We start from the raw sequence: 25,629 nt of genomic DNA, 5'->3' as shown, positions 1-25,629 counted from the left end.
AGTTTGCAGCTGCTACAAAGCTCCTGCATGAATCAAAGCCATGAAATAACAGAACATTTATTTCATCTTCAGATAACATAAAAGTATCATGATAACTAAATGACTGGAGAATTAGGATCAAAAAAGATAGCTTGAGACTAGAACACTATGAAGACATTGGCAGTCATTTTAAATCTTTTTTCTTTTTTTTAAAGAATGGTAACTCCTAGAGAATTAGATAGAAGCTGTGGACACAGAAAAATACACATGGGTGTATTTGCCAAATATATTTACATGTAATTTAAAGAAGTTCAAAAACCTCTGAAGCTTATCCATGGGTCATATCATATTCTATAGAAGCTTGTTCAGTCAAGATAAAATGTAACAACCATCAAAGTAAATTCCAAATATATTCAACTATATAAGTTCAGAATGGGCATTTAGTTAGCCTGGGTTTTAATTAACAGTGTGAAAGTGATCTGAGGCAACATTAAGGAACATATTCCAGAACAATGTGGTTAACAATCTCACTATTAGGGGTACTGAACAACACCCTAGAGTACTACACATAATTGTGGGAACAGTATCTTGATCTTGTGTGTTCAGTCGCATCTGACACTTTGTGACCCTATGGACTATAGCCCAGCAGGCTTCTGTGTCCATGGGATTTTCAAGGCAAGAATACTGGAGTGGGTTGCCACTTCCTCCTTCAGTGGATCTTTCTGACCCAGGGATCGAACCTGTGTCTCCTGCATTGGCAGGTGGATTCCTTACTGCTGAGCTATCAGGAAAGCCCCCAATATTTTGTTAAGGAACATTACAAGTCTAAGTCACATCTACAGAAGACAATCAGGATGGGGAAACAGCTTGAAGTCATGTTATCTAAGGAACAAATGAAAGAATGAAGGATATTTAACTTATAGAAGGAAATGTTAAGTGAATTCATAAATATCTAAGTGAAAGTGAAGTGAAAGTCCCTCAGTCATGCCCAACTCTTGGCAACCCCATAGACTATACAGTTCATGGAATTTTCAAGGCCAGAATACTGGACTGGGTAGCTAGTCCCTTCTCCAGGAAATCTTTCCAACCCAGGGATCGAACCCAGGTCTCCTGCTTGGCAGGCAGATTCTTTACCACTGAGCCACCTGGGAATAGGAAAGGATGTCCTAAAGAACTCTATTTCTGTTTCAGTCAGATAACGGAACTAAGACAACTGCCTGGAAATGACAGAGAAATTAACTTTGAAACAACAGAGGAAAAAGGAGTATGCAAAGAGCTGAATGAAAAAGAAAGTTTCTATTATAGTCACTAGACATGCTGAACCACAGATGATCAGCCATCTTCCAGAAATACTGTAGGAAATTTATGTAGGGGCATAAAATTAAATTAGGCGTCACCTAAGATTTCTCTTAAGAGTCAGATTCATGAGTCTATTTTTTTTTTAAAGAGGCCATTTAAAGACCATTACAGTATACTAACACATATATATGGAATTTAGAAAGATGGTAACGATAACCCTATATGCAAAACATAAAAAGAGACTCAGATGTATAGAACAGACTTGTGGACTCTGGGAGAAGGCGAGGGTGGGATGTTTCAAGAGAACAGCATTGAAACATGTATATTATCTAGGGTGAAACAGATCACCAGCCCAGGTTGGGTGCATGAGACAAGTGCTCGGGCCTGGTACACTGGGAAGACCCAGAGGGATCGGGTGGAGAGGGAGGTGTGAGGGGGGACCGGGATGGGGAATACATGTAAATCCATGGCTAATTCATTTCAATGTATGACAAAAACCACTGCAATGATGTAAAGTAATTAGCCTCCAACTAATAAAAATAAATGGAAAAAAATAATAATAATAATCTTCAGAGAAAAGAGAAGAGGGAATTGATATTAATTTTTACCTCAAATATTATCACTTTATTTCTATGAATAGGACCTCTTTACTCAAATGAATATATATATGTGTGTATACACATACACACACACACACACACACACACATATAGGATTTAAAGCAGTAAGTATTTCCACTCAAAATATTAACTGAGTACAATGACATAAAGAAAGAAATTTCACTCTCAGGTGATAAGCATTACATAAAACTTTACAGATAAAGACTAAATAAATAAAGGTTTTGGAGTCAAGATACCTGTTTTCTCTTACTTGTTGCCTCAACTTTTCATCCTTTAGACTTTCACGTTTTAGTTTTGCCAGTTCTGTAGCCAATTTTTCTTCTTGTTCAAGCTGGAGTTTCCTCAATCTTTTGTTTTCTTCTGCCTAAATAAAAAAACAAAACTTTAGTCATTTGTCCTCCAGAATCAGATATTTTTTTCATAAAGGCTGAATTTGTTTTATAGCAGAAAACTACAAATGCCTTCTGAGCAGTCAACTATTCACATTTTCTTTTAAAATGCAAAATATTATTTCCACAAATAATTTTTCTGAACATTTTTTCATGGAAAATTCCAAACATCAAACATGAAAAGAAGACTATTGAAACACACCCTCAGGAAGCCATCACTCATCTTCAACAATTATCAATATTTTCCCAGTCTTGTTTTCCCTACTCTTCTACTCCACTCCTACTTTTTTCTGCATTTTTTTTTTTTGCTAGAGTATTCAAAAACAAATTCTAGGTATATCATTACTTTGTAATTCAATATTGATCTCTGACAAGAATTTCTTCTTATATAAACATACCATTAACAAACTGAAATAAATTAACAATAATTCTTTAGAAAAGTCTAATAACTTGTCCATACTCAGGTTTCCCTGATTGTCTCAAAGATCCTTTTTCTGTTTATTTTTTTGGTTTGTTCAAGTCAAAATCCAAGGCAACCCATATACTGTATCTAGTTATTATTTAAGTCTCTTTCATTTTTTAAGTCTCTTCACACAGTTCCTCCCCCCTCCACCCTACTCCCCCTAGTTAGGCACTGACTTGTTGTAGAAATTAGGACATGTGACCCACAGAATGTCCCACATTCTGAATTTGACCAATTGCTTCCCCAAGATATCACTTATCTTGTTTCTTTTTCCTGTTTCCTATAAAATGGTTGAAAGATTTAGAGACTTGATTAAATGCTACATTTAGGAAAGAATAAACACATAAAAGGGGTTTCCTGGTGGCTCAGTCGTAAAGAACCTGCCTACCAATGCAGGAAACTTGGGTTTGATACCTGGGTCAGGAAGATCCCCTGGAGAGGGAAATGGCAACCTACTCCAGTATTCCTGCCTGGGAAATCCCATGGACAGAAGAGGCTGGCAGGCTACAGTCCCTGGGGTTGTATAAAAAGTCAGACATAACTGAGCAACTGAGTACGGCATGACAAGCACATAAAAAGATGTTCAATATCATTGAACATCAGTAAGTTCAAGTTAAAACAATAATGATATATCACTACATACATACTGGAATGGCTAAAATAAAAAGTAGTAACAAAACCAAATGCTGGTGAGAACATATATAACTCACATATTGCTGGACGGTAATGTAAAATGGTACAGCCACTCTGAAAAATAGTTTTACAGTTTGTTATAAAGCTAACATGCAATTACAACTCAACAGTTGTATTCTTAAGCATTTATCCCAGAGAAATGAGAATTTATGTTTATTAAAAAACCTATACCCAAAATGTTTATAGCAGATTTATTCAAAATAGCCAATTGAAAATACCCAGACGTTCTTTAACAGGTGAATGGTCAAATAAACTGTGGTATATCCATACTATGGAACACTGCTCAGCAACCAAGAGGAATGAGCATTAATAGAAGCTACAATCTGGCTGAATCTCTAGAAATTTTGCTGAGTGAAAAAAATCCAATCTCAAAAGGTAGCATACTGTTTGATTCTATTTATATAATGTTCTTGGAACATGCTCTATTTTAAGGCTGAAACATAATTCACATAGTATTCAATTTGTATTTCACAATTCACAACTCAGCAGGTTTTTAGTGTATTCACAATGGAGCGCATCCAAAACCACTGGCTAGTTTCAGAACTTTTTTTTTTTCCATTTATTTTTATTAGTTGGAGACTAATTACTTTACAATATTGTAGTGGTTTCTGCCATACATTGACATGAATCAATCATGGATTTACATGTGTTCCCCATCCTGAACCCCCCTCCCACCTCCCTCCCCATCCCATCCCTCTGGGTCTTCCCAGTGCACCAGCCCCGAGCACTTGTCTCATGCATCCAACCTGGGCTGGTGATCTGTTTCACCCTTGATAGTATACTTGTTTCAGTGCTGTTCTCTCAGAACATCCCACCCTTGCCTTCTCCCACAGAGTCCAAAAGTCTGTTCTGTACATCTGTGTCTCTTTTTATGTTTTGCATATAGGGTTATCGTTACCATCTTTTTAAATTCCATATATATGCGTTAGTATACTGTATTGGTCTTTATCTTTCTGGCTTACTTCACTTTGTATAATGGGCTCCAGTTTCATCCATCTCATTAGAACTGATTCAAATGTATTCTTTTCAATGGCTGAGTAATATTCCATGGTGTATATGTACCATAGCTTCCTTATCCATTCGTCTGCTGATGGGCATCTAGGTTGCTTCCATGTCCTGGCTATTATAAACAGTGCTGCGATGAACATTGGGGTGCACGTGTGTCTTTCAGATCTGGTTTCTTCGGTGTGTATGCCCTGGAGTGGGATTGCTGGGTCATATGGCAGTTCTCTTTCCAGTTTTTTAAGAAATCTCCACACAGAACTTTTTAAAGATAAGACTATTATTTGGAGCAGTACTGAGTTCACAGCAGAGTTGAGAACAGAGTTCTCATGTACACTCTTCCCACACACATGCAGAGCCCCCCTCACTATCAACATTCTACACCAGAGGGGAGATTTGCTACAATCAATAAACCTACATTGACACATCATCACCCACAGTTCAGTTTACCTTACAGTTCAGTTTGGATGTTATATAGTCTATGGTTTTGAACAAATGTATAATGATATGTATCTACCATTACAGTATCATACAGAATTTGACCACCCTTAAAATCCTCTATGCTCTGCTTATTCATCTCTCATTCCTCAAAACTCCTGGCAACCATTAATCTTTACTATCCTCATTGTTTTATCTTTTCCAGAATATCATTATCATTGAAATCATGTGCCTTTTCAGATTGGCTTCTTTCACTTAGTAATACACATTTAAGATTTTTCCAACTCTTTCCATGACTTGATAGCTCATTTCTTTTAGCACTGAATAATATTCTATTTACTGGATTATTTGTTCATTCACCTACTGAAGGACATCTCGGTTGCTTACAGGTTTTGGCCAGTATAAACAAAGCTGCCGTAAACATCCACATGCAGGTTTTTGGGTAGATGTAGGCTTTCAACATGACAGAACATTTTCATCACCCCACAAAAGAAACCCCACAGCTGTTAGCAATCATCATTCCCTTTACCCTTCAACCATTAATCTATTTTCTAGCTGTGAGAATTGGCCTAGTCTAGATATTTAAATGAAATCATGCAATACATGGGGCTTCTCTTATGGCTCAGCTGGTAAAGAAGCTGCCTGCAGTGTGGGAGACCTGGGTTCAATCCGTGAGTTGGGAAGATCCCTTGGAAAAGGGAAAGGCTACCCACTTCAGTATTCTAGCCTAGAGAATTCCATGGACTATTCCATGGGGTCACAAAAAGTTGGACAGGACTGAGCCACTTTCAGTCACATGCATTACATGGCCTCTTTGTGGGTTTTTTTGGCTTCTTTCATTTAGCATAATACTTTCAAGGTTCACCCATGCTGTAGTACAGATCAGTAATGCATACCTTTTTATGGTTGTATACTACTGTACTGTATAGATACAACATATCTTGTTTATCCATTCACAAGCTGATGAGTATTTGGATTGTTTCCACTTATCTGGCTATCATGAATAATGCTGCTATATGAACATCTGTGTAAAGGTTTTTGTGTGGACATGTATTTTCAATTACCTTGGTCATATGCTTAGGAGTGGAACTGCTATGTAATAGAGTAACTATGTTTAACTTTTTAAGTAACTACTAAACTGCTGTGCACAGTCACTATACCATTTTACATTTCCATCCAAAATGTACAAGAGCTCCAACACTTTTTTTCTTCTCTCCCAAGTGTAGCAGTCCTCATGGATCATAAGTGGTACCTCACTGTGGTTTTCATTTGCATCTCCCTAATGACTAATGATGCGGAGTACAGTATTTTGGGTTTATTGTTTACTTATATACATTCTTTGCAGTAATGGCTATTGAAATTCCTTCCTCATTAATTTTTTTGGTCTGTTTACTGATGAATTGTACATGGAACATTCTGTAAGTAACAAAATTATAGAAATAGAGAACATATTAGTGATTGTTAGACTTAGGGATGAGGTAGGGCCAGACAAGAAAGATATGGGTATGCTTATAAAAGGATATAATATGGGATCCCTGTGATCATGGAATGCTTCTGGATCTTGGCTGTGGTGTTATAGATACAAAGCTACATTTTAGCCAACGACTCCTGAGTGGAGAACTGGCTCCCCAGCAGACAGCAGCGGTGGTGAGGGTGGGGTGCCCTCTGCTCCTGGGTATCCACCAACATTGGCTCCAGCCTTCCCCGACAGCAGGGCCTTTTCCTCGATCCCTGGCTGCACACTGACTGACACCCAACAGCCAGTGATGGTTTAAACGCTCAATGAAGATTACTGGGGGGACAGCCACCAGGCACATCATCCAGATACACTGAGCAGCTGAGGGCTATGTCCCTGTTAGTTAGGGCCTGACAAAACGTGCTCCACTGGAGAAGGGAATGGCAAACCACTAGAGTATTCTTGTCTTGAGAACCCCATGAACAGTATGAAAAGGCAGAAAGATTAACACTGAAAGATGAACCTCCCAGGTCAACAGGTGTCCAATATACCACTGGGGAAGAGCAGACAAATAGCTACAGAAAGAATGAAGGGGCTGAGTAGGAAATAACACCCAATTGTGGTTGTATCTGGTGATGAAAGTCAAGTCCGATGCTGTAAAGAACAATATTGCGTAGGAACCTAGAATGGTAGGTCCATGAATCAAGGTAAATTGGATGTGCTCAAACAGGAGATAGCAAGAGTGAACATCAACATTTCATGAATCAGTGAACTAAAATGAACAGGAATGGGAGAATTTAATTCAGATGACTATTATATATACTACTGGGGGCAAGACTCCCTTAGAAGGAATGGAGTAGCCCTCATAATCAACAAATGAGTCTGAAATGCAGTACTTGAGTACAATTTCAAAAATGACAGACTGATCTCTGCTCGTTTTCAAGGTAAACCATTCAACATCACAGTAATTCAAGTCTATGCCCTAACCACTAATACTGAAGAAGATGAAGCTGAATTGTCCAGAGAAGACCTATAAGACCTCCTAGAACTAACACCAAAAAAAGATGTCTTTTTCATCATAGGGGACTGGAATGCAAAAGTAAGAAGTTGAGAGATACTTGGACTAACAGGCAAGTTTAACCTTGGAGTACAAAATGAAGCAGGGCAAAGGCTAACCAAGTTTTACCAAAATAACGCACTGGTCACACTCTCTTCCAACAACACAAGAGATGACTCTACTAATGGACATCACCAGATGGTCAGTACAAAAATCAGACTGATTATATTCCTTGCAGTCAAAGATGGAGAAGCTCTCACAGTCAGCAAAAACAAGACCTGGAGCTGACTGTGGCTCAGATCATCTGCTCCTTTTTGCAAAATTCAGGCTCAAATTGAAGAAAGTAGGGGAAACCACTAGGCCATTCCAGGTATGCTAATCAAATCCCTTATGATTATACAGTGGAGGTGACAAATAGATTCAAGGAACTAGAGCTGGTAGACAGAGTGCCTGAAGAACTATGGACAGAGGTTCATAACACTGTACAGGAGGCGGGGACCTATAAACTCTATAGGACTAAACCCACACACACAAAGTAAAACTTGGGAAATCTGAACGAGACTGGGGTACAGCATCATTGTTGATATCTTGCTTGTCATACTGTATTATACTTTTGCAAGATGTACCACTGGGACAAACTGGGTACAGGATACATACGATCTTTCTGTATTATTTCTTATAACTGCATATGAATCTGTAATTATCTATATGAATATATAAACCTATCATCTCAATAAAAATTTCAATGAACAAAAAGTAACAACTAACATTGGTGAGGACACAAAGCAAATGGAATTCTTATACATCACTTAAGGAAATACAAAGTAGAGCAGTAACTCTGGGAAACGATTTGGCAGTCTCTTATAAAATGAAACTAACACATACCATTTGATCCAACCATCCTACTCTCAGGTATCTATCCAAGAGAAATGAAAATTTATGTTCATGCAAAATTTATGTTCAGTTTTATTCGTATTAGCCCAACGCTGGAAACAACTCAAACAACTTTAACCTGTGAATGGACAAACAAACTGTGGTACATCCATAGTGCTCCTCTGTCCATTGGGTTTTCCAGATAAGAATACTGGAGTGGGTTGCTACTTCCTACTCCAGAGGATCTCCCTGACCCAGGGATCGAATCGACATCTCTTGCATCTCCTGCACTAGCAGGTGAATTCTTTACCACTGTGCCACTTGGGAAGCCAGAACACTACTATACCATTCACCAATTAAAATGAGTGATTCATGAAACAACACAAAATCTTAAATTCGTTTGGCTAAGGGAAAGAAGTCAGACCCAAAAAGTGACATATTACATAATTGCATTTATATGTTACTATGGAAAAGATAAATCTATTGGACAAAAAAGAAATCAATGGTTTTCAGGGATTGGGGGTGGGTAGGTGTGAGTGGTTGACTACAAAGGGGAAGCATGAAGGAAAGGAATGCTTTGTATGACACTGTAATGGTGGAACCAGTAATTATCCATTTGCCAAAATCCACAGAACTGAAAATCTATAGAACTGTACAGAATGAATTTTATAATATGCAAATTTAAAAAGAAATCAACTAGCACATCCATATCATATACTACTACTTAATAATGAGGAGTAAACTACTGACACATCCAACAACTTAAACAAATCTCAGAGAGCAGAAGACGGCGGCAGGAGGAGTAGGCCAGGGAGATTGCCAGTCTCCCCACAGATACATCAAAAACTCATCAAGATCAGGAACTCCTACGAAACAACATCTTGGCAACAGCAGAAGACCCCAGGCCTCCGGGGGGAGGGGGGCAAGCTAACCTGCCTGGAATGAGGTAGGACAGAGAACAAAGACATAAAAACAGAAGAGATGGAGAACTTCAAGATGGAAGCTTGTGCCCCCAGGAAGGGAGGGGGTTGTGAAGGAGGAAGTTTCCATGCACTGTGAAGCTCCCTCACAGGCAGGACCAAGGGGGAACTGCAGAATTTTGGAGAGCTGGGCAAAGTGGGGGACCTAGAGGGAAGAATTCAGAGAAGCTGCATTTCTCAGCCCATAAGCAGCTCACACACCCTGGCCCCGACCAGACGACAGGCTCAGGGAGCCAAGAAGTTCACAGAAGCCCCGCGACACAGAACGTGAGTCCAAGGTGCCAAGACAAGAGCACACAAACCTTGAAGTGCAGAGGGTTGGCCCGGGGTGCCGACAGAAGCGCATACAAACCTCTGCAGCACCGCAGGCAGGCCCAGGGAGCCCAGAGAAAGGCACACAAGTCCCGAGGTGCAGAGGGCAGGCTCAGGGTGTGCAAAGAAACCCACACAAGTCTCTGCAATGCAGAGCACAGGTTTGGGGACGTGAGAAAAACTCCACGCAAGCCCCCGCCTAGCAAGCATCAGCCTGCAGAGCAGGGCAGGACCAGGGTACAGAAGCTCCAGCAAAAACTCAAGGGACAAGTAGGGGACTGGCAGCAGTGAGGATATGATGAGGGGGCCACTTCGACATGGCTGCAGAAACAGACGTGTCTAACACTGCCAAAGCCAGGAGGACTGTCCAAAGTCATACTCAATCCACAGACACCCCAAAACCTACTACTAGACACCCTGCTGCCCTTCAGAGAGATGAGATCCAGCTCCATCAACCAGAACACAGGCACAGGCCCCCCTAACCAGGAAACCACCACAGGACACCAATTCAACCCCATCCACAGGGGTACACTCCACAACTAAGAACAACTATGAACTTGAGAATTTTTTTTCTTTTTTTGTCCTTTAAGTTACATTGTTTATTTCTCCTACATATTTCTATCTTCATGTTAGCCTTCTGCGGTGCTGTGGAGTTCTTTTCTTGTTAAAAAAATTTTTTTTAAGATTTTTCCTTCTTTTGTGATTTTTTTTTTACTTTGTCTTAGTTCTGTTTTTCTTATTGTTCTTTACCTGCTGTAACTATTCCTGAATATATATAAATCTTTTTCACATACATCTATGTATCTTTGCTTTTCTGTTTTTTAACTTCCTCTTCCACCCACTCCTTTTCTCTTTCTCCTCTTTTTTTCCTTCACTCTTTCTTTTTTCACAGTGTAAGTTAAATTGTTGTATTCTCTTTGCTGCATTCCCCAGTTGGCACTCTGCTCAGGCTCCAGTTTTCTGGATTGAGTGTTAGTGAGCCTGCTTTTAATTGGCTGATACCACTTTTGGTTTCCTTTGCTCATGAAGTCAATCTCCTGTATTCTCTTTTCTTTAGAATACTTTGGCTATTTATCTCTGTGTGTGTAAGAGTGTGTAAATGTTCCATTATTTTTGTAATTACGTGTCTGATGTTGTACTGACCACCTATCTTTCATTTCATGTCATGTTTTGCCTTCTGTGTTGGTTTTGTGTTTGCTTTAACCCCTTTTAATACTATGACAAACAACTTAGGGAGCCCCTGTCCCCCGACCAAAGATCACACCTGAACCACTGAGGTGAGAGCACTGGGTCCAAGATTCCAGACTGCCAGAGAACTCCTAACCCCAGGGATATTAATTACTGAGAACTTCGACACCTGTACAAAGTCTGGTATCAGCAGCTGTTGAAAGCATCCACTGCAGGACACTTTACCCAAACAACAAGCAAGACAAAAACACAAGAACAATCACCAGCATACAGGAGCCCCACAGACACTCCAAAGGATACCTCACACAGCCCTGCCCATCTGAAGGAAAAAAAAAAACTACAACCAAGGTATTCTACCCGGCAAGGATCTCATTCAAAATGGATGGAGAAACCTAAAGCTTCACAGACAAGCAAAAGTTAAGAGAATTTAGCACCACCAAACCAGCTTTACAACAAATACTAAAGAGACTTATATAGGCAGTAAACGCAAGAGAAAGGAAAGACCTACAAAAACAAACCCAAAAAATTAAGACAATGTCAACGGGAACATATATATGAATAATTACTTTAAATGTAAACAGATTAAATGCACCAACCAAAAGATACAGACTGGTTGAATGGATATAAAAACAAGACCCATATATGTGCTGCCCAGAAGAGACCCACTTTAGGCCTATAGACACATACAGACTGAAAGTAAAAGGATGGAAAAAGATATTCCATGCAAATGGAAATCAAAAAGAAGCTGGAGTGGCAATTCTTATTTCAGACAAAGTAAACTTTAAAATAAAGAATATTATGAGCAATAAAGAAGGATACTACATAATGATCAAGGGATCAATCCAAGAAGACGACATAACAATTTTAAATATTTATGCATCCAACACAGGAGCACCTCAATACATAAGGCAAATACTAACAAACATATGAGGGGAAATCGACAGTAACACAATAATAGTAGGGTACTTTAACACCCTACTTTCACCAATCAAAACAGAAAATCAATAAGGAAATACAAACCTTAAATGAAACATTAGACCAAATGGACCTAACTGCTATCTTCAGGACTTTCATCCAAATGCAGAATACATTTTCTTCTCAAATGCACATGGAACATTCTCCAGGACAGACGACATCTTGGGCCACAAATCAAGCAGCAGTAAATTTAAGAAAATTGAAATCACATCAAGCATCTTCTCTGATTATAACACTATGAGACTAGATATCAACTACAGGAAAAAAACAGCAAAAAACACAAACACATGAAGATTAAACAGTACACTACTAAATAACAAATAGGTTACTAAAGAAATAAGAAGGGAAATCAAAAGATTCCTAGAAACAAATGACAATGAAAACAGGATGACCCAAAACCTATGGGACACAGCAAAAGCAGTTCTAAGAGGGAAGTTTACAGCAATACAATCCTATCTCAAGAAACAAGAAAAACATCGAAGAGATTACTCTACATCTAAAGCAGCTGGAAAAAGAAGAAGAAAAAGAACCCCAAAGTCGCAAAAGGAAACAAATCACAAAGATCAGAGCAGAAATAAATGAAAAAGAAATGAAGGGAACAATAGTAAAGATTCATAAAACTAAAAGCTGGTTCTTTGAGAAGATAAACAAAATTGACAAACCATTAGCCAGACTCATCAAGAAAAGAAAGGGAAAAAAATCAACAAAATTAGAAATGAAAAAGGAGAGGTTACAACAGACAACACAGAAATATAACAGTTCATAAGAGAGTACTATGGGCAACTCTATGTTAATAAAATGGGACAACCTAGAGGAAATGGACAGATTCTTAGAAATGTTTAACCTCCCAAGACTGAACCAGGAAGAAACAGAAATTATGAACAAGTCAATTACAAACAATGAAACTGAAACTGTGATTAAAAATCTCCCAAAAAACAAAAGCCCAGGGCCAGACAGCTTCACAGGGGAATTCTATCAAACATTTAGACAACAGCTAATGCCTATTTTTCTGAAACTCTTCCCAAAAATTCCAGAGGAAGGAATACTTCCAAACTCATTCTATGAGTCCACAATTACTGATACCAAAACCAAACAAAGTAGTCATGAAAAAAGAAAAGTATAGGCCAATATCACTGATGAATATAGATGCAAAAATCCTCAATGAAATTCTAGCAAAAAGAATTTAACAACACATTAAAAAGATCATAGACCATGATCAAGTCAGGTTTATCCCAGGTATGCAAGGATTCTTCAATATATGCAAATCAATCAATGTGATAAACCATATTAACAAAAGATAAAAACCATATGATAACCTCCAGCAGAAAAACCTTTTGACAAAATTCAGCACCCATTTATGACAAAAACTCTTCAAAAAATGGACACAGAAGGAATCTACCTTAGCCTAATAAAGGCCATATACAACAAACCCAGAGCAAACATTGTTATCAATGGGTAGAAACTGAAAGCATTCCCTCTGAGATCAGGAACAAGACAAAGATGCCCACTCTTGCCACTATTATTCAACAGTTTTGGAAGTCCTAGTCACAGCAATCCGAGACAAGAAAGAAATAAAAGGAATCCAGATTGGGAAGGAAAAAGTAAAACTCTATTTGCATGACATGATACTATATGTAGAAAACCCTAAAGATATTACCAGAAAATTACTGGAACTAATCAGTGAATTTAGTAAAGTCACAGGATACAAAATCAATACACAGAAATCACTTGCATTCCTATATACTAACAACTGAAAAATCAGAAAGAGAAATTAAGGAATCAATCCCATTTATCATTTGCAACTAAAAGAATATAATAACTATGAATAAACCTATCTAAGCAGACAAGAGAGCTATATACAGAAAACTGTAAGACACTGATGAAAGAAATCAAAGATGACATAAACAGATGGAGAGATATTCCATGCTTCTAGGCTGGAAGAATCAATATTGTGAAAATGACTATACTACCAAAAGCAATCTACAGATTCAATGCAATCCCTATCAATTTACCAATGGCATTTTTCCCAGAACTAGAAAAAAAAATTTCACAATTTGTATGAGAATACAAAAGGCCCCAAATAGCCAAAGCAATCTTGAGAAAGAAGAATAGAAGTATAGCCCAATGAACTAGGCTAGAAAGCCCAGAGATAAACCTAAGCACATGTGAGCACCTATCTTTGACAAAGGAGGCAAAAATATACAATGGGGAAAAAAACAGTCTCTTCAATAAGTGGTGCTGGAAGAACTGGACCACTACATGCAAAAGAATGAAATTAGAACACTACCTAATACCATCCACAAAGATAAACTCAAAACAGATTAAAGACCTAAATGTAAGACCAAAAACTATAAAACTCATAGAAGAAAATATAGGCAGAACACTGCATGACATAAATCATAGCAAGATTCTTTATGACCTACCTTCTAGAATAATGGAAATAAAGACAAAAATAAATAAATGGACCTAATTTAACTTAAGTGCAAAAGCTTTCACCTTCATAAACAAGGTAAAAAGATAACCCTCAGAATGGGAGAAAATAATAGCAAATGAAACAGCTGACAAAGAATTAATTTCTAAAATATACAAGTAGCTCATACAACTCAATACCAGAAAAACAAAGAACCCAAACAAAAAGTGGGCAAAAGACCTAAACAGACATTTCTCCAAAGAAGACATACAGATGGCTAATAAACATATGAAGAGATGCTCAATATCACTCATGATTAGAGAAATGCACATCAAAACTACAAAGAGATATCACTTCACTCCAGACGGAATGGCCATAATCAAAAAATCCACAAACAAGTGCTGGAGAGGGTGTGGAGAAAACAGAACCCTCCTACACTGCTGTTAGGAATGTAAACTGATACAGCCACTATGGAAGACAGTATGGAGATCCCTTAAAAAACCAGAAGTAAAACCACCATAGGGCTTCCCTGATAGCTCAGTTGGTAAAGAATCCACCTGCAATGCAGGAGACCCGGTTCAATTCCTGGGTCAGGAAGATCTGCTGGCAAAGGGACAGGCTACCCACTCTAGTATTCTTGGGCTTCCCTTGTGGCTCAGCTGGTAAAGAATCAGCCTGCAATGTGGGAGACATGGGTTTGATCCCTGGGTTGGGAAGATCCCCTTGAGAAGGGAAAGGCTACCCACTCCAGTATTCTGGCCTGGAGAATTCCATAGACTGTATATGTATAGTCCATGGGGTCGCAGAGTCAGACACGACTGAGCAACTTTCACTTTTCAAAAACCACCATATGTAACAGCAATATCTCTTCTAGGCGTATACCCTGAGGAAACCAAAACTGAAAAAGAGACACACACCCCAATGTTCATTGCAGCACTATTTACAACAGACAAAACATAGAATCAACCTAGATGTCTACTGACAGATGAATGGATAAAGAAGCTGTGGTACATATATATGATGGAATATTATTCAGCCATCAAAAGGAACACATTTGAGTCAGTTCTAATGAGGTGGACAAACCTAGAGCCTATTATACAGAGTTAAGTAAGTCAGAAAGAGAAATATAAATATCATATACTGACACATATATATGGAATCTAGAAAGATGGTACTGATGAATTTATTTGCAGGACAGCAATGAAGAAACAGACATAGAGAATAGACCCTATGGACGCAGGGGGAGGGAAGAAGGGAGAGTATGCAGACAGTAACATGGAAATTTACAATACCATATGTAAAATGGAGAGCCAATAGGAATTCGCTATATGACTCAGAGAACTCAAACAGGGGCTCTGTGACAATCTAGAAGGGTCGGATGGGGAGGGAAATGGGAGGGAGGTTTGGGAGGAGGGGTATGGGTATACCTAAAACTGATTCTTGTTGATGTTTGACAGAAAAAAAATTCTGTAAAGCAATTATCCTTCAATTAAACTAAAGTGCCCCCCCCCAAAAAAAAAACAGCAGCAGCTATGGCACATATACATAAGGGAATATTACTCAGCCATAAAAGGAACACATGTGAGTTCTAATGAGGTGGATGAACCTAGAACCTATTATGCAGAGTGAAGTAATATAAGTAAGAAAGAGAAAAACAAATATCATATATTAACACATATATATGAAATCTAGAAGGATGGTATTGATGAATCTGTACGCAGAGCAGCACTGGAGACTGCTTATATAGAGAACATTGGAGATGCAGATATAGAGAACAGATTTAGGATGTGGTAGAAGGGTGAGGTAGAAGAAGGAGAGGGTTAGATAAATGGAGAGAGTAGCATGGATTCATATACACTAACATGTAAATAGGTAGCCAACAGGAATTCGCTGTATGGCTCAGGGCAACTCAAACGGGCTCTGTAATAGCCTAAGGGGTGGGAATGGGTGGGAGATGGGAGGGAGACTCAGGAGGGAGGGGACATATGTATACCAATGATTAATAGTATGATAAATCAAATCAATACTGTAAACCAATCATCAAAAATAAATATTTTAAAAAATGAATCTCAAGAGCATCATGTGGAATAAAAACAGCCTATTCAAAAGTGACAGACATATGATTCCATATATATATATGTAATCACACACGGCTGTTTACACAACATTTTTTTTAATAACATTCTTGAAATAACAAAATTATAAAGATGGAGAACAAATTAGCGATTGCTGGCATAATAGGGATTAAAGGAAGAGTGTGACGATAATGGGGTATCACGAATGAGGTCTTAATGGGGATGGAACAGCTCTGTTTCTTTTTTTTTTTTAGCTCTGTTTCTTGAATGAGGTGGTGGTTGCGTAAATGTATACCTTTGATAAAATGACACACAAGTACATAAGCATAATGCAGCAATGCCACTTTCCAGGATTTTCTACTGTAGTACAATTATATAAGATGTAATCAATGAAAGAACCTGTCCAGGGGCCAGTGGACGGTACTCCATACTATCTTTGCACCTTGCCACGGATTAGTAACTAGTTCAACATTAAAAAAAAATAAAATCAATCAGATGGGGGGAGAACAATGAATGTTGACTATAACAAATTAATTGTATTAAAAAACAATCACAAAACAAATAAAAATCAATCAAATAACCACGATGAAGCAGATAGGTAGGAGTGAACCAAAATAACTGTAAAAAAGTGTTTGACAAAGCAAAAGACACAAAAAACTGTACCCAAATCTATAATATAGTAAGTAGATTTGCTGTTCACAAGGGTGCAGGTTAGCAATTCTGAAACTACCTGTATTCTGGAGTTGAAAGAATAAGTAAATGAGATAATGATAGCCAGATTTCTTTTTGTGGGGAGAATGCAATTACAAATAAATAACGAAAGGGGAAAGACGAAAGTGACCCCTGTAGAGGGAGACTGGAGTCAGCAGTACCAACACAGATTCATGGCTTGTTTTATTAATAAATACATGCAGATAGATACAGACATAAATGTAAACACAGATGTGTGTGCATGGTTATTTTCTAGTTCTTTCCCCTTAGAGTGTTACACTAATAAGGAGCACATCTATCATTCAGACTTTGGTTTCTAAATATCATTCTCCAATGAAAGGAACCAAGTCTCCTTAGAGAACTGGATGATTCCAAGGCAAGGAAAGAATAAGCTGAGTCTGGAACACCTTCTGGTGCCAGAAAGCAAGTAAACTTCATGTGTAGAGAAGGGTCAAGTGGCAGGGAATGTCAGCAACCTCTGGGAGATGAAAACTTCAGTCTTACATCTACAAGAACACGAACTCTGCTGAGTAAGTGAGCTGAGAAGAGGCCCCAAGTTCCATATGAGAATGCATCCCAGGCAACACCTTGATTTTAGCCTTGTGAGACCAAGCAGACAATCCAGCTACACCACGTCTGGACTTCTGACCAACAGAAATTGTGAGGTGACAAATGGGTGTTGTTTTAAGCTGCGAAATGTGTGGTAATTTGATACACAGCAACAGAAAAACTAACGTAACAAAAAAATATAATATTCAAAATAGTGAAGGTCAGGAAAGGCAAGAAAAGGGAGAAATTCTCATAGAATGGAGGAGACTAAGATTGATGGAGACTAAAGAGACCTGACAACTAAATGAAACTTGTGATCTTGGAACACAAAAAAGATGTCAGTGGAAAAACTGATGAAATCTCACAATTCAGTTAACAGTATTGTGCCAACGCTAATTTCTTCATTTTGGTAATTGTTCTATGATTATGTTAGACATTAACATAAAGGGAGCTCAGGTTAAGGGGATACAGGATTTTTTAATACTATTTTTGCAACTATTCCATAAGCCTAACTTTTTCTCAGAAAGTTAAAAATATACCTATTTCCAAGTTCTGTCTGCTGAAAAGACCTAGAACCAATACAATAATAAGCATATCTAATACCCAAGAATAATAAGCACATCTAAACCCAACTTGTCTCTAAATATTATTTCCACTAAAAAATAATAGAATTCCTTAGTACAATGGCCAATTCCAGGAGTAAATAAAAAAATTTATAAGATGATCCTTGTATTAGCTTTCCAGAGAAACAGAAACAATATAATAGGGAATCAGATCAAGCAGTTTTGGAAATGAGCAAGTCCCAAGATCTACAGGGTGAGTTGGAAAGCTGGATGAGGACAGCCAGTTTGTTTAGTTCTAGTCTAAGTTCAAAGGCCAGACAGACAGTGGTGTAGCTCCTGTCAGAAGGATTTTAGGCTTGAGACTTGAGCGGATATTTCAGTCCAAGCTGAAGACAGGAAAAATGTTAATAATCCAGCTGGAAGGCAATCAGGGAGGAACCTTTCCTCTCACTTGGCTTTTTTGTTCTATTCAGGCCTTCACTGATTGGATGAAGCTCACCCACACTAGGGGGAAAATCTGCTTTACCCAATTTACTAATTTAAATGCTAATCTCATCTAAAAACACCCAAAATAATGTTTGACCAAATATCTGGGCACCACATGGCCCAGTCCAGTTGACACATAAAATTAACCGTCCCTAGGCTGTAATATTTTGTTCTGACGAAAATCAAGGAAGCTACCACAGATTACAGAAGTCTTGTCAAAAGGACACAGAGCAACAAAAAGGCATCCACTGGCCAAAGGTAGGACAATTTGAGCATGAAAATGAATAATAAATACAATTAATTCAAATATTAAGTTAATTAAATTATTAATTAAATAAAATTAATTAATCAAGTAGTAAATTAAATTAATTAAAGACCCACGAGTCCATAGAGATAATTTTAAAAAGAGAAAAAGTCAAAGCTAAAGAAAACAAAATTTTAAAAAACAACACAGGCATACACCAATGGAAGTAACTAGGACACCAATTCTTACTCTGATAATTAACTATTGATCTCCCTTACCAGTAAAAACTGTATTTCAGGGTACCAAATTACCCTTTGTTGTTGTTTTTAAACAACAAAATTTAAAAAACAGTGTTTTGCAACCCCTAATAAAGAAAAAAGATTCATTGGTGAAACCACAGATTCAAGTTTGGTGGGGATCTTTACAACAGAGGAACCAGACTGTCTCTCTAAATAACACTGATCAACATTAGCACTAGCTAGTGGATTACAATATCAAGGATAGCACTGCCATGGAGTGACTGCCAAAACATTGTACATAAATCTATTATGAGATGGTTGATATGAGTTTGAGCAAGCTCCCTGAGTTGGTGATGGACAGGGAAGCCTGGTGTGCTACAGTCCATGGGGTCGCAAAGAGTCGGACATGACTGAGCAACTGAACTGAAATCTAATCATGTCTTTAGGGCTAACTTTCATTTAAAGGAAATATAAGAGATAGAGGAACAAAGTAAAGGAACTACTGAGAAAGCAAACAAATAAATACAGAAAGTGGGATATCCTATTAAACAACTGACTGAGCAAGTTAAACACATGTTAAAAACAAGTTAAAAACATGAAGTTAAATAAATAAAGTACAAGTACAAGGGAAGGGCTGTTTTAGAGTAAGAGGGATCTGACATAACCAAATACACTGTATCAACCTTGTTTGGATCTTGATTGAACTGTAAAATCTGTCTTTTAACACAATCACAGAAATTTGACTATGGAATGGTATTAAATGATGCCTAGAATTTATTTATTGATAATTTTATTAGGTAAGATAGTGGCATTATGCTATGTTTAAAAAATCCATATTTTATAAGATGTATACTGAAGTAGGCAAGAGAGACTTGATACAATACCTGGGATTTTCTTAAAAACTAAAGAAAAAATAAGAATAAAAAGAACGGGGAAAAAATCTAATCCCTAAGAATATTCTTGCCCAGGGTTAAAAAGTCATGTCTAAGCTTCTGAAATTTGAAACTCAGAAGGATGAATACCACTTTTAAAACTTGTTTTTGCCATTCCCTATATCTTACAAAATGTTGACCATACAGCAGACACTAAAAGAATACATAAATATCAGATACCTTTTTCACATTTATAAGAACTCCTTTCTTTTCTTGTTGGTTTCCCTTTTTCTACCTCCCTCATCCCTTAAAATATTCAGAAATTTCCACTCAAAAGCTGTCTCCAAACTTTAGCAGTTACATACTCACATATTACACCCTAATTCTTTTTTTTTTCTGCAGCATTTTGTGGCATCCTAGTTCCCCAACCAGGGAGCAAACCCATGTCCCCTACATTGGGGGCATGGAGTCTAAATCACTGAACTGCCAGGGAAGTTCCAGACAAAGTAAATTCATAGCTAATATATAAGTGTTCATTTTCTACCACTTAAAATAATGTTTAATATCTGTAAATTCAAAACAGGTGTTCTTAAGTTTTTGTCTTTAGAATTTTATGGAAGGCAACAGAACTACACTTAAACCATGGAAGTCAGTAATTAGAGATTTCATATTTAGGGGAAAAAAAAATCCTGAGGGCTTACTCTTCCAGGCATTATTCTAAAAGCTTTGCCTACATTAATTATTAAAACAGTACTAACTGATTATTAAAACAATCCTATGACATAGGTACTATTATTATTCTTATTTTCTCAATGAGGCAGACAAAGTAAAAGCAACTTACTCAAGGTTCCATAGCTAACATATCCAGTACCAGGACTCAAAAGTACACAGTCTAGCTCCAAAACCCCAGCTTTTTACCACTTCACTGAGCTGACTCACAGGGAGGCATCCTTTGCCTGATGCTTATCCTATCTGCTCCATTCCAGTATTAACAGTTGGCTTTCATTGTTTCCAAAGAGAAAACGAACAGGAAAATGATGTAAGAATTAATAGTAAAACTTACCTTTTGAATGGCCTCTTCCATATCCAACTCAAATTGTTCATCCTGTAATAATCTGAGGAACCTTTTGCGCTCAGCCCTGTCATCATTCTCACTCTGCACCATTCGGTCCCTGGTTTGATTCTGTAGCCTTTGTAGTGCCTCGACATGCAATTTTTTGCAATAGTTTATATCTACTAAATTCTGATGCCTTTCACTGAAGCTCAAAGTTCTCCTTTTGGAAGCCTAAAAAGGAGAAGGGAAAACAAACAAACAAAAAAGCATACTTTGGTATTCCAGGATCTAATTTGTAAAAATACATTGATGTAGCCCCAGAAACAAATGAAACTGTAATAAACGAAAGGAGTTTGGCTCCTCTCCAAATTCAGAGACATAACAAAAAAGCAATGTGGTAGATTAAAAAAAATTTTTTTTAAGATGTATCAATGAAGCAGGTACTATTTGTGTTCCCCATCTTATAGATGAGGCATAGAAAGCTAAAGCAACTTGACTCAAGTTTCCTCAGCCAATAAACAGCCATATTAGAGTTCTAAGACGCGCAGCTGAGTTCTATATACCCAGTTCTTTACCACTACGCAGGGAATACCTCCTCAGTCCATCCTCTACTCCTTCCCCCTTGGCCTTGAAGTGCGGTTCAAAAGCCGTTCACGTTTCTGTAATGCACATTAAATAAGTCAACCCGCTATTTATTCATTCGCTCTCTCCTGGAGCTTCATTTCCACTCATTTGTTCAGCAGTTCTTAAACATCTCCCAAATTTCCAGAAACGTGGGAAGCAATAATTTTTTGCCGGGCAGATCAAATGAGGGGCGGGGCGGGGGTCAGCCAGCACGCGCGTCGCTTAAATAGCAGCACCTGAGGTCTCTGAGGTACGCTTTTCCCATTTAATTCTCAGATAGGCACTTCAAATCCTTTTTTAGAAGTAGGCTGGCTCTAAACTAGAATTAAATCAATTGACAACCGAGTAGTTTCGGCATGCTTACCATCTCGGCAGACTAAACTCCCTCTCCCGTTCGGGCGGCTTACAACTTCCAGAGAAAACCCAAACACCAGTAGGTCTCTCTGGTGTCCGCGCGGTTTCCCAGCAACCGCCACGGCGCAGTCCCGCCCGAACCTTGACTACGCTCAATGTCGCCGCTTCCCATTGGACGCAGCAGTACCCAATCAGTACTGAGCTTCTTGAGAGGCTGGCAGGAGGGCTGCTCCAGAGGTTTAAAGGAGGCAGGCGGGAGTTCCAAATGTATCATAGTGCAAGGCATTTGTAGACTGTTAAGAGCCCAAGATTCCTCCCAAGGGACGAAGTGTGGGCTAAGTGGAGTTTGGAACCGAGTGAAATGTAGAAACTGTTTACTGAGCAGTACGCCAAACTCCTATGTAAGACAATGCGGGAGATCTGGGTTCACCCCTGGGTTGGGAAGATCCCCTGGAGGAGGTCATGGCAACCCACTCCAGTATTCTTGCCTGGAGAATCCTCATGGACATAGGAGCCTGGTGGGCTTCAATCGTTAGGGTCGCAGAGTCGGACACGACTGAGCAACTAAAGCACCTATGTAAGACATGAGACCAAAGGCACTTTCCTTCCACAGAACATGTTACAACCTCAGTGCATGTTGTACAGGGCTGATGACCGCTTAGGTCCTCAGCAATGGGAGGCACGGTCACGGTGCATAATTATTGATTAATAACCACTGTGGGTGGCCCACAGAAGCTGTAAAAACATGGGCCACATGGATCTCATTCCAGGAACCAATGAGAGAGCAGATATATAATGGCAGGATGTTGGTCAGGTTTATTTTACTGGCAAGTTAGTGACGTCTGTTTTAAATGGAAGAACTTAAGAACAGGAATGGGTCAGAGAAATTAGTCAAATATATTGGTTTTAGAGATGACATTTATAGAAATCATGTCAAAACTAAAATTTAAAAAAAAAATTTGAGGTAGGTAGTGTGAACTTGACTTAGTCTGTGCTATCAAATTAAAGTCCCTCTTGTACAGCAATGTCTGCTTAAATAATAATAAGACTTGTAGTTTAAGCTCCAAAATATAAAAACTTGAAAGTTTTCACTTCCCTCCTGACTACCACATAAAGCTGGGTAAACTTGAAACTAATAACTTTTCTTGCATTCATCATACAGCTGAGGTCAAAGGGCAACCCATCACCCTGAAATCTTCAGAGAGGTAAATACAGAGAGTCACAGTCAAGACCTGCTTATCTGGATCAGGAGCCCCTGAAGCCATGAATTAGGAATAATTAAATTTTAATTTTTATGGATTTCTAGAGACTGAGTATGAACTAAAGTCAGTGAAACTAGTGGGGACTACAGTATTAGAGAGGTCCCCACACTTCCGTAGGTTTTGCCTCCAGTAATCTCAGCAGGTTCTCACAATGAAAAACCAAGAATGGGTTCCCACGGCTCTAACAGGGATTGAGAAGAAGCATTTCACAGTTTAATATCCAACCCTCTGGAAGTATGTCTAGAGCCTTCTCTGCAATAAAGACCTACTTTCCAGAGGAAAAGATTTCACCAGCACCTTATTTCACCTGGGGCAAGGATATTTCTCTGCCTCCAGCCTCCTCCAGCCTTCCTGTCTCATCTAAGGGGAGAAAATGGGATCTAAGAAATATTTGTGAAGGTCATAGCCCAGGGACACAGCTCTACTGAGAGATTTAATCATAAAATCACAGAATGCTTCCCCTTTCCCACATTTTATCACCACACCAACAATGCTCCAGTGTGTAACAGCTGACTGCAGCTGAAGTCCTCCAAAACACTCACTCTGGGAGACAGAAGATGGCGGAGGAGTAAGATGGTGGAGGAGTAAGATGGCGGAGGAGTAAGACAGGAAGATCGCCATCCTCCCCACAAATACATGAAAACGCCCCCTCTGTCTAACAATGGATTTGTAGGGAATCCAAGGACAACAGGAGACAAAAACATGAGAGGGATTTGAAGCCTCTGGAACCTACAGCTATAGCAAAATTAAACACAGTCTAACTCACAGCCGTATAATAAAGGAATCGCACTCCAAAGCTCTGCTTACCTCAGTCCCTGTTACCCGATACACTATGTCCAGCTTTCAACAACAAATTAGAAGGCTAACGGCAGACTGTTAAGAGGGAAGGGAAAGTACACTCTGAAAAGCAAAGTAAGCATCAGAATTAGACTCAGCCATCACACACATTTGGGATTAAACAAGAATTTAAAATAACTACGATTAATATACTAAAGGATCTGACAGAAAAAGTGGACAACACACAAATGAAAGAGTACTTTAAGCAGAGAAATGAAAACTCTTAAGAATCCAAAAGAAATTGTAGAAATCAAATACACTGTAACAAATGAACAATGCCTTTAATAGGATATCAGTAGAGTGGACACCACTGAAAAGAGAATCAGTGAGCTGGAACATGCATCAATAGAAACCTCCCAAACTGAAATGCAGAGATGAATAGCAAATAGATAATCTTAATAGGCTTTTAGACCTCACCTCAGACTCAATTTGTTCTCTGACATCAGAAGAGGACTTATGTGAGTGTGAGTGAATGTGTGTGTGTAGGGAGAAGACTATGTTTCTGTCTTTTGGGAGTCTTATAAACTCAGTTATTACAAAAGTAAAACTGTTGACAGGGTGTGTACAGTACAAAACATTTTGAAATCAGGATGCAACTACTATTTGCATTTAATCCCATTATTCTAACAACTTCACCAAGTACTCTCCAAAAATTTGTTGCTGTTATTCTGAACACTGGTGTTCTCCAAGCATTTAAAATAGTACTTGGCATATAGTGATAAATAAATTTGTTAAACGAACAAATTATTGAAATTGTATTACTGTTATGCACACAGGAGAAAGCTCTACCAGCTGTAACTCAATTTTATTTATATTTTCAAAGAGTGAACTTTTGGTTTTATCATTTCTATTTTGTTAAATTTACAAGTCCATTCTTTTCTGCTCTTACTATCATTATTTTCTTCTCTGTTTGTTTTGGGCTTATTTGCTCTTAATTTTATAGTTCTATAAGGTGAAAACTTAAATTTTTAAGACCACCCTTCTTGGGAATTCCCTGGAGGTCAGAGTTTTAAAGGGCTTCCCTGGCAGCTCCGACAGTAAAGAATCTGCCTGCAGTGCAGGAGACCTGGGTTTGATCCCTGGGTTGGGAAGATCCCCTGGAGAAGGGAATGGCTACTTGCTCCAGTATTCTTGCCTGGAGAATTCCACGGACAGAGGAGTCTGGTGGGCTACAGTCCATAGGATTGCATAGTTGGACACGACTGAGTGACTAAGACACACACACTGGGGTTAAAACTCAAAGTTTCTATTATAGGGGATCATGTAAGATCCCACATGCCACGTGGTGTGGCCAAAAAAAAAAAAAAAGGGACGTCTTCTTTTCAAATATGAATGTATAACTTATAATTCTCTCTAAGCCTAGCTGTAGCTGCCTCCCATGGATTTTGATGTGTTGTAATTCTCAATTGTTCAATTAAAAATAGTCAAAGACTTCTTTGACCCATGAATTATTTAAGAGCGTTTTGTTAACTTTCTCAACGGTTCAAACTGTCCAGATGTCTTTTGTTATTGATTTCTGGTTTAATTCCATTATGGTCAGAGAACATACTTTGTATGACTTCAAATATTTTTAATTGAGGTTTGTTTTATTGTTCAGAATACAGTCTGTTCTGATGAATGTTTCA

At 38.4% G+C, this 25,629-nt stretch overlaps 1 protein-coding gene across 1 annotated transcript in view; it reads right to left on the bottom strand.

Moving 5' to 3' along the window:
* The window catches only part of MNS1 (meiosis specific nuclear structural 1), a 72,164-nt gene extending 50,129 nt beyond the window's left edge, over window positions 1–22,035 (bottom strand). The window contains exons 1-3 of the mRNA XM_020876770.2: window positions 21,916–22,035; window positions 20,937–21,158; window positions 2,135–2,262 (exon numbers count right to left, since the gene is read on the bottom strand). Of these exons, the coding sequence (XP_020732429.2) occupies window positions 2,135–2,262; window positions 20,937–21,158; window positions 21,916–21,918 (353 nt within the window). The 5' untranslated portion in view covers window positions 21,919–22,035. The remainder of the gene's footprint in view (window positions 1–2,134; window positions 2,263–20,936; window positions 21,159–21,915) is intronic.
* Between the last annotated feature and the right edge of the window lie 3,594 nt (window positions 22,036–25,629).

Source organism: Odocoileus virginianus, chromosome 6 (genome assembly GCF_023699985.2).
Source record: "Odocoileus virginianus isolate 20LAN1187 ecotype Illinois chromosome 6, Ovbor_1.2, whole genome shotgun sequence".
NCBI lineage: Eukaryota > Metazoa > Chordata > Mammalia > Artiodactyla > Cervidae > Odocoileus > Odocoileus virginianus.
The sequence above is the reverse complement of the archived record's forward strand: the minus strand, read 5'-3'. Positions and strand labels throughout refer to the sequence as shown.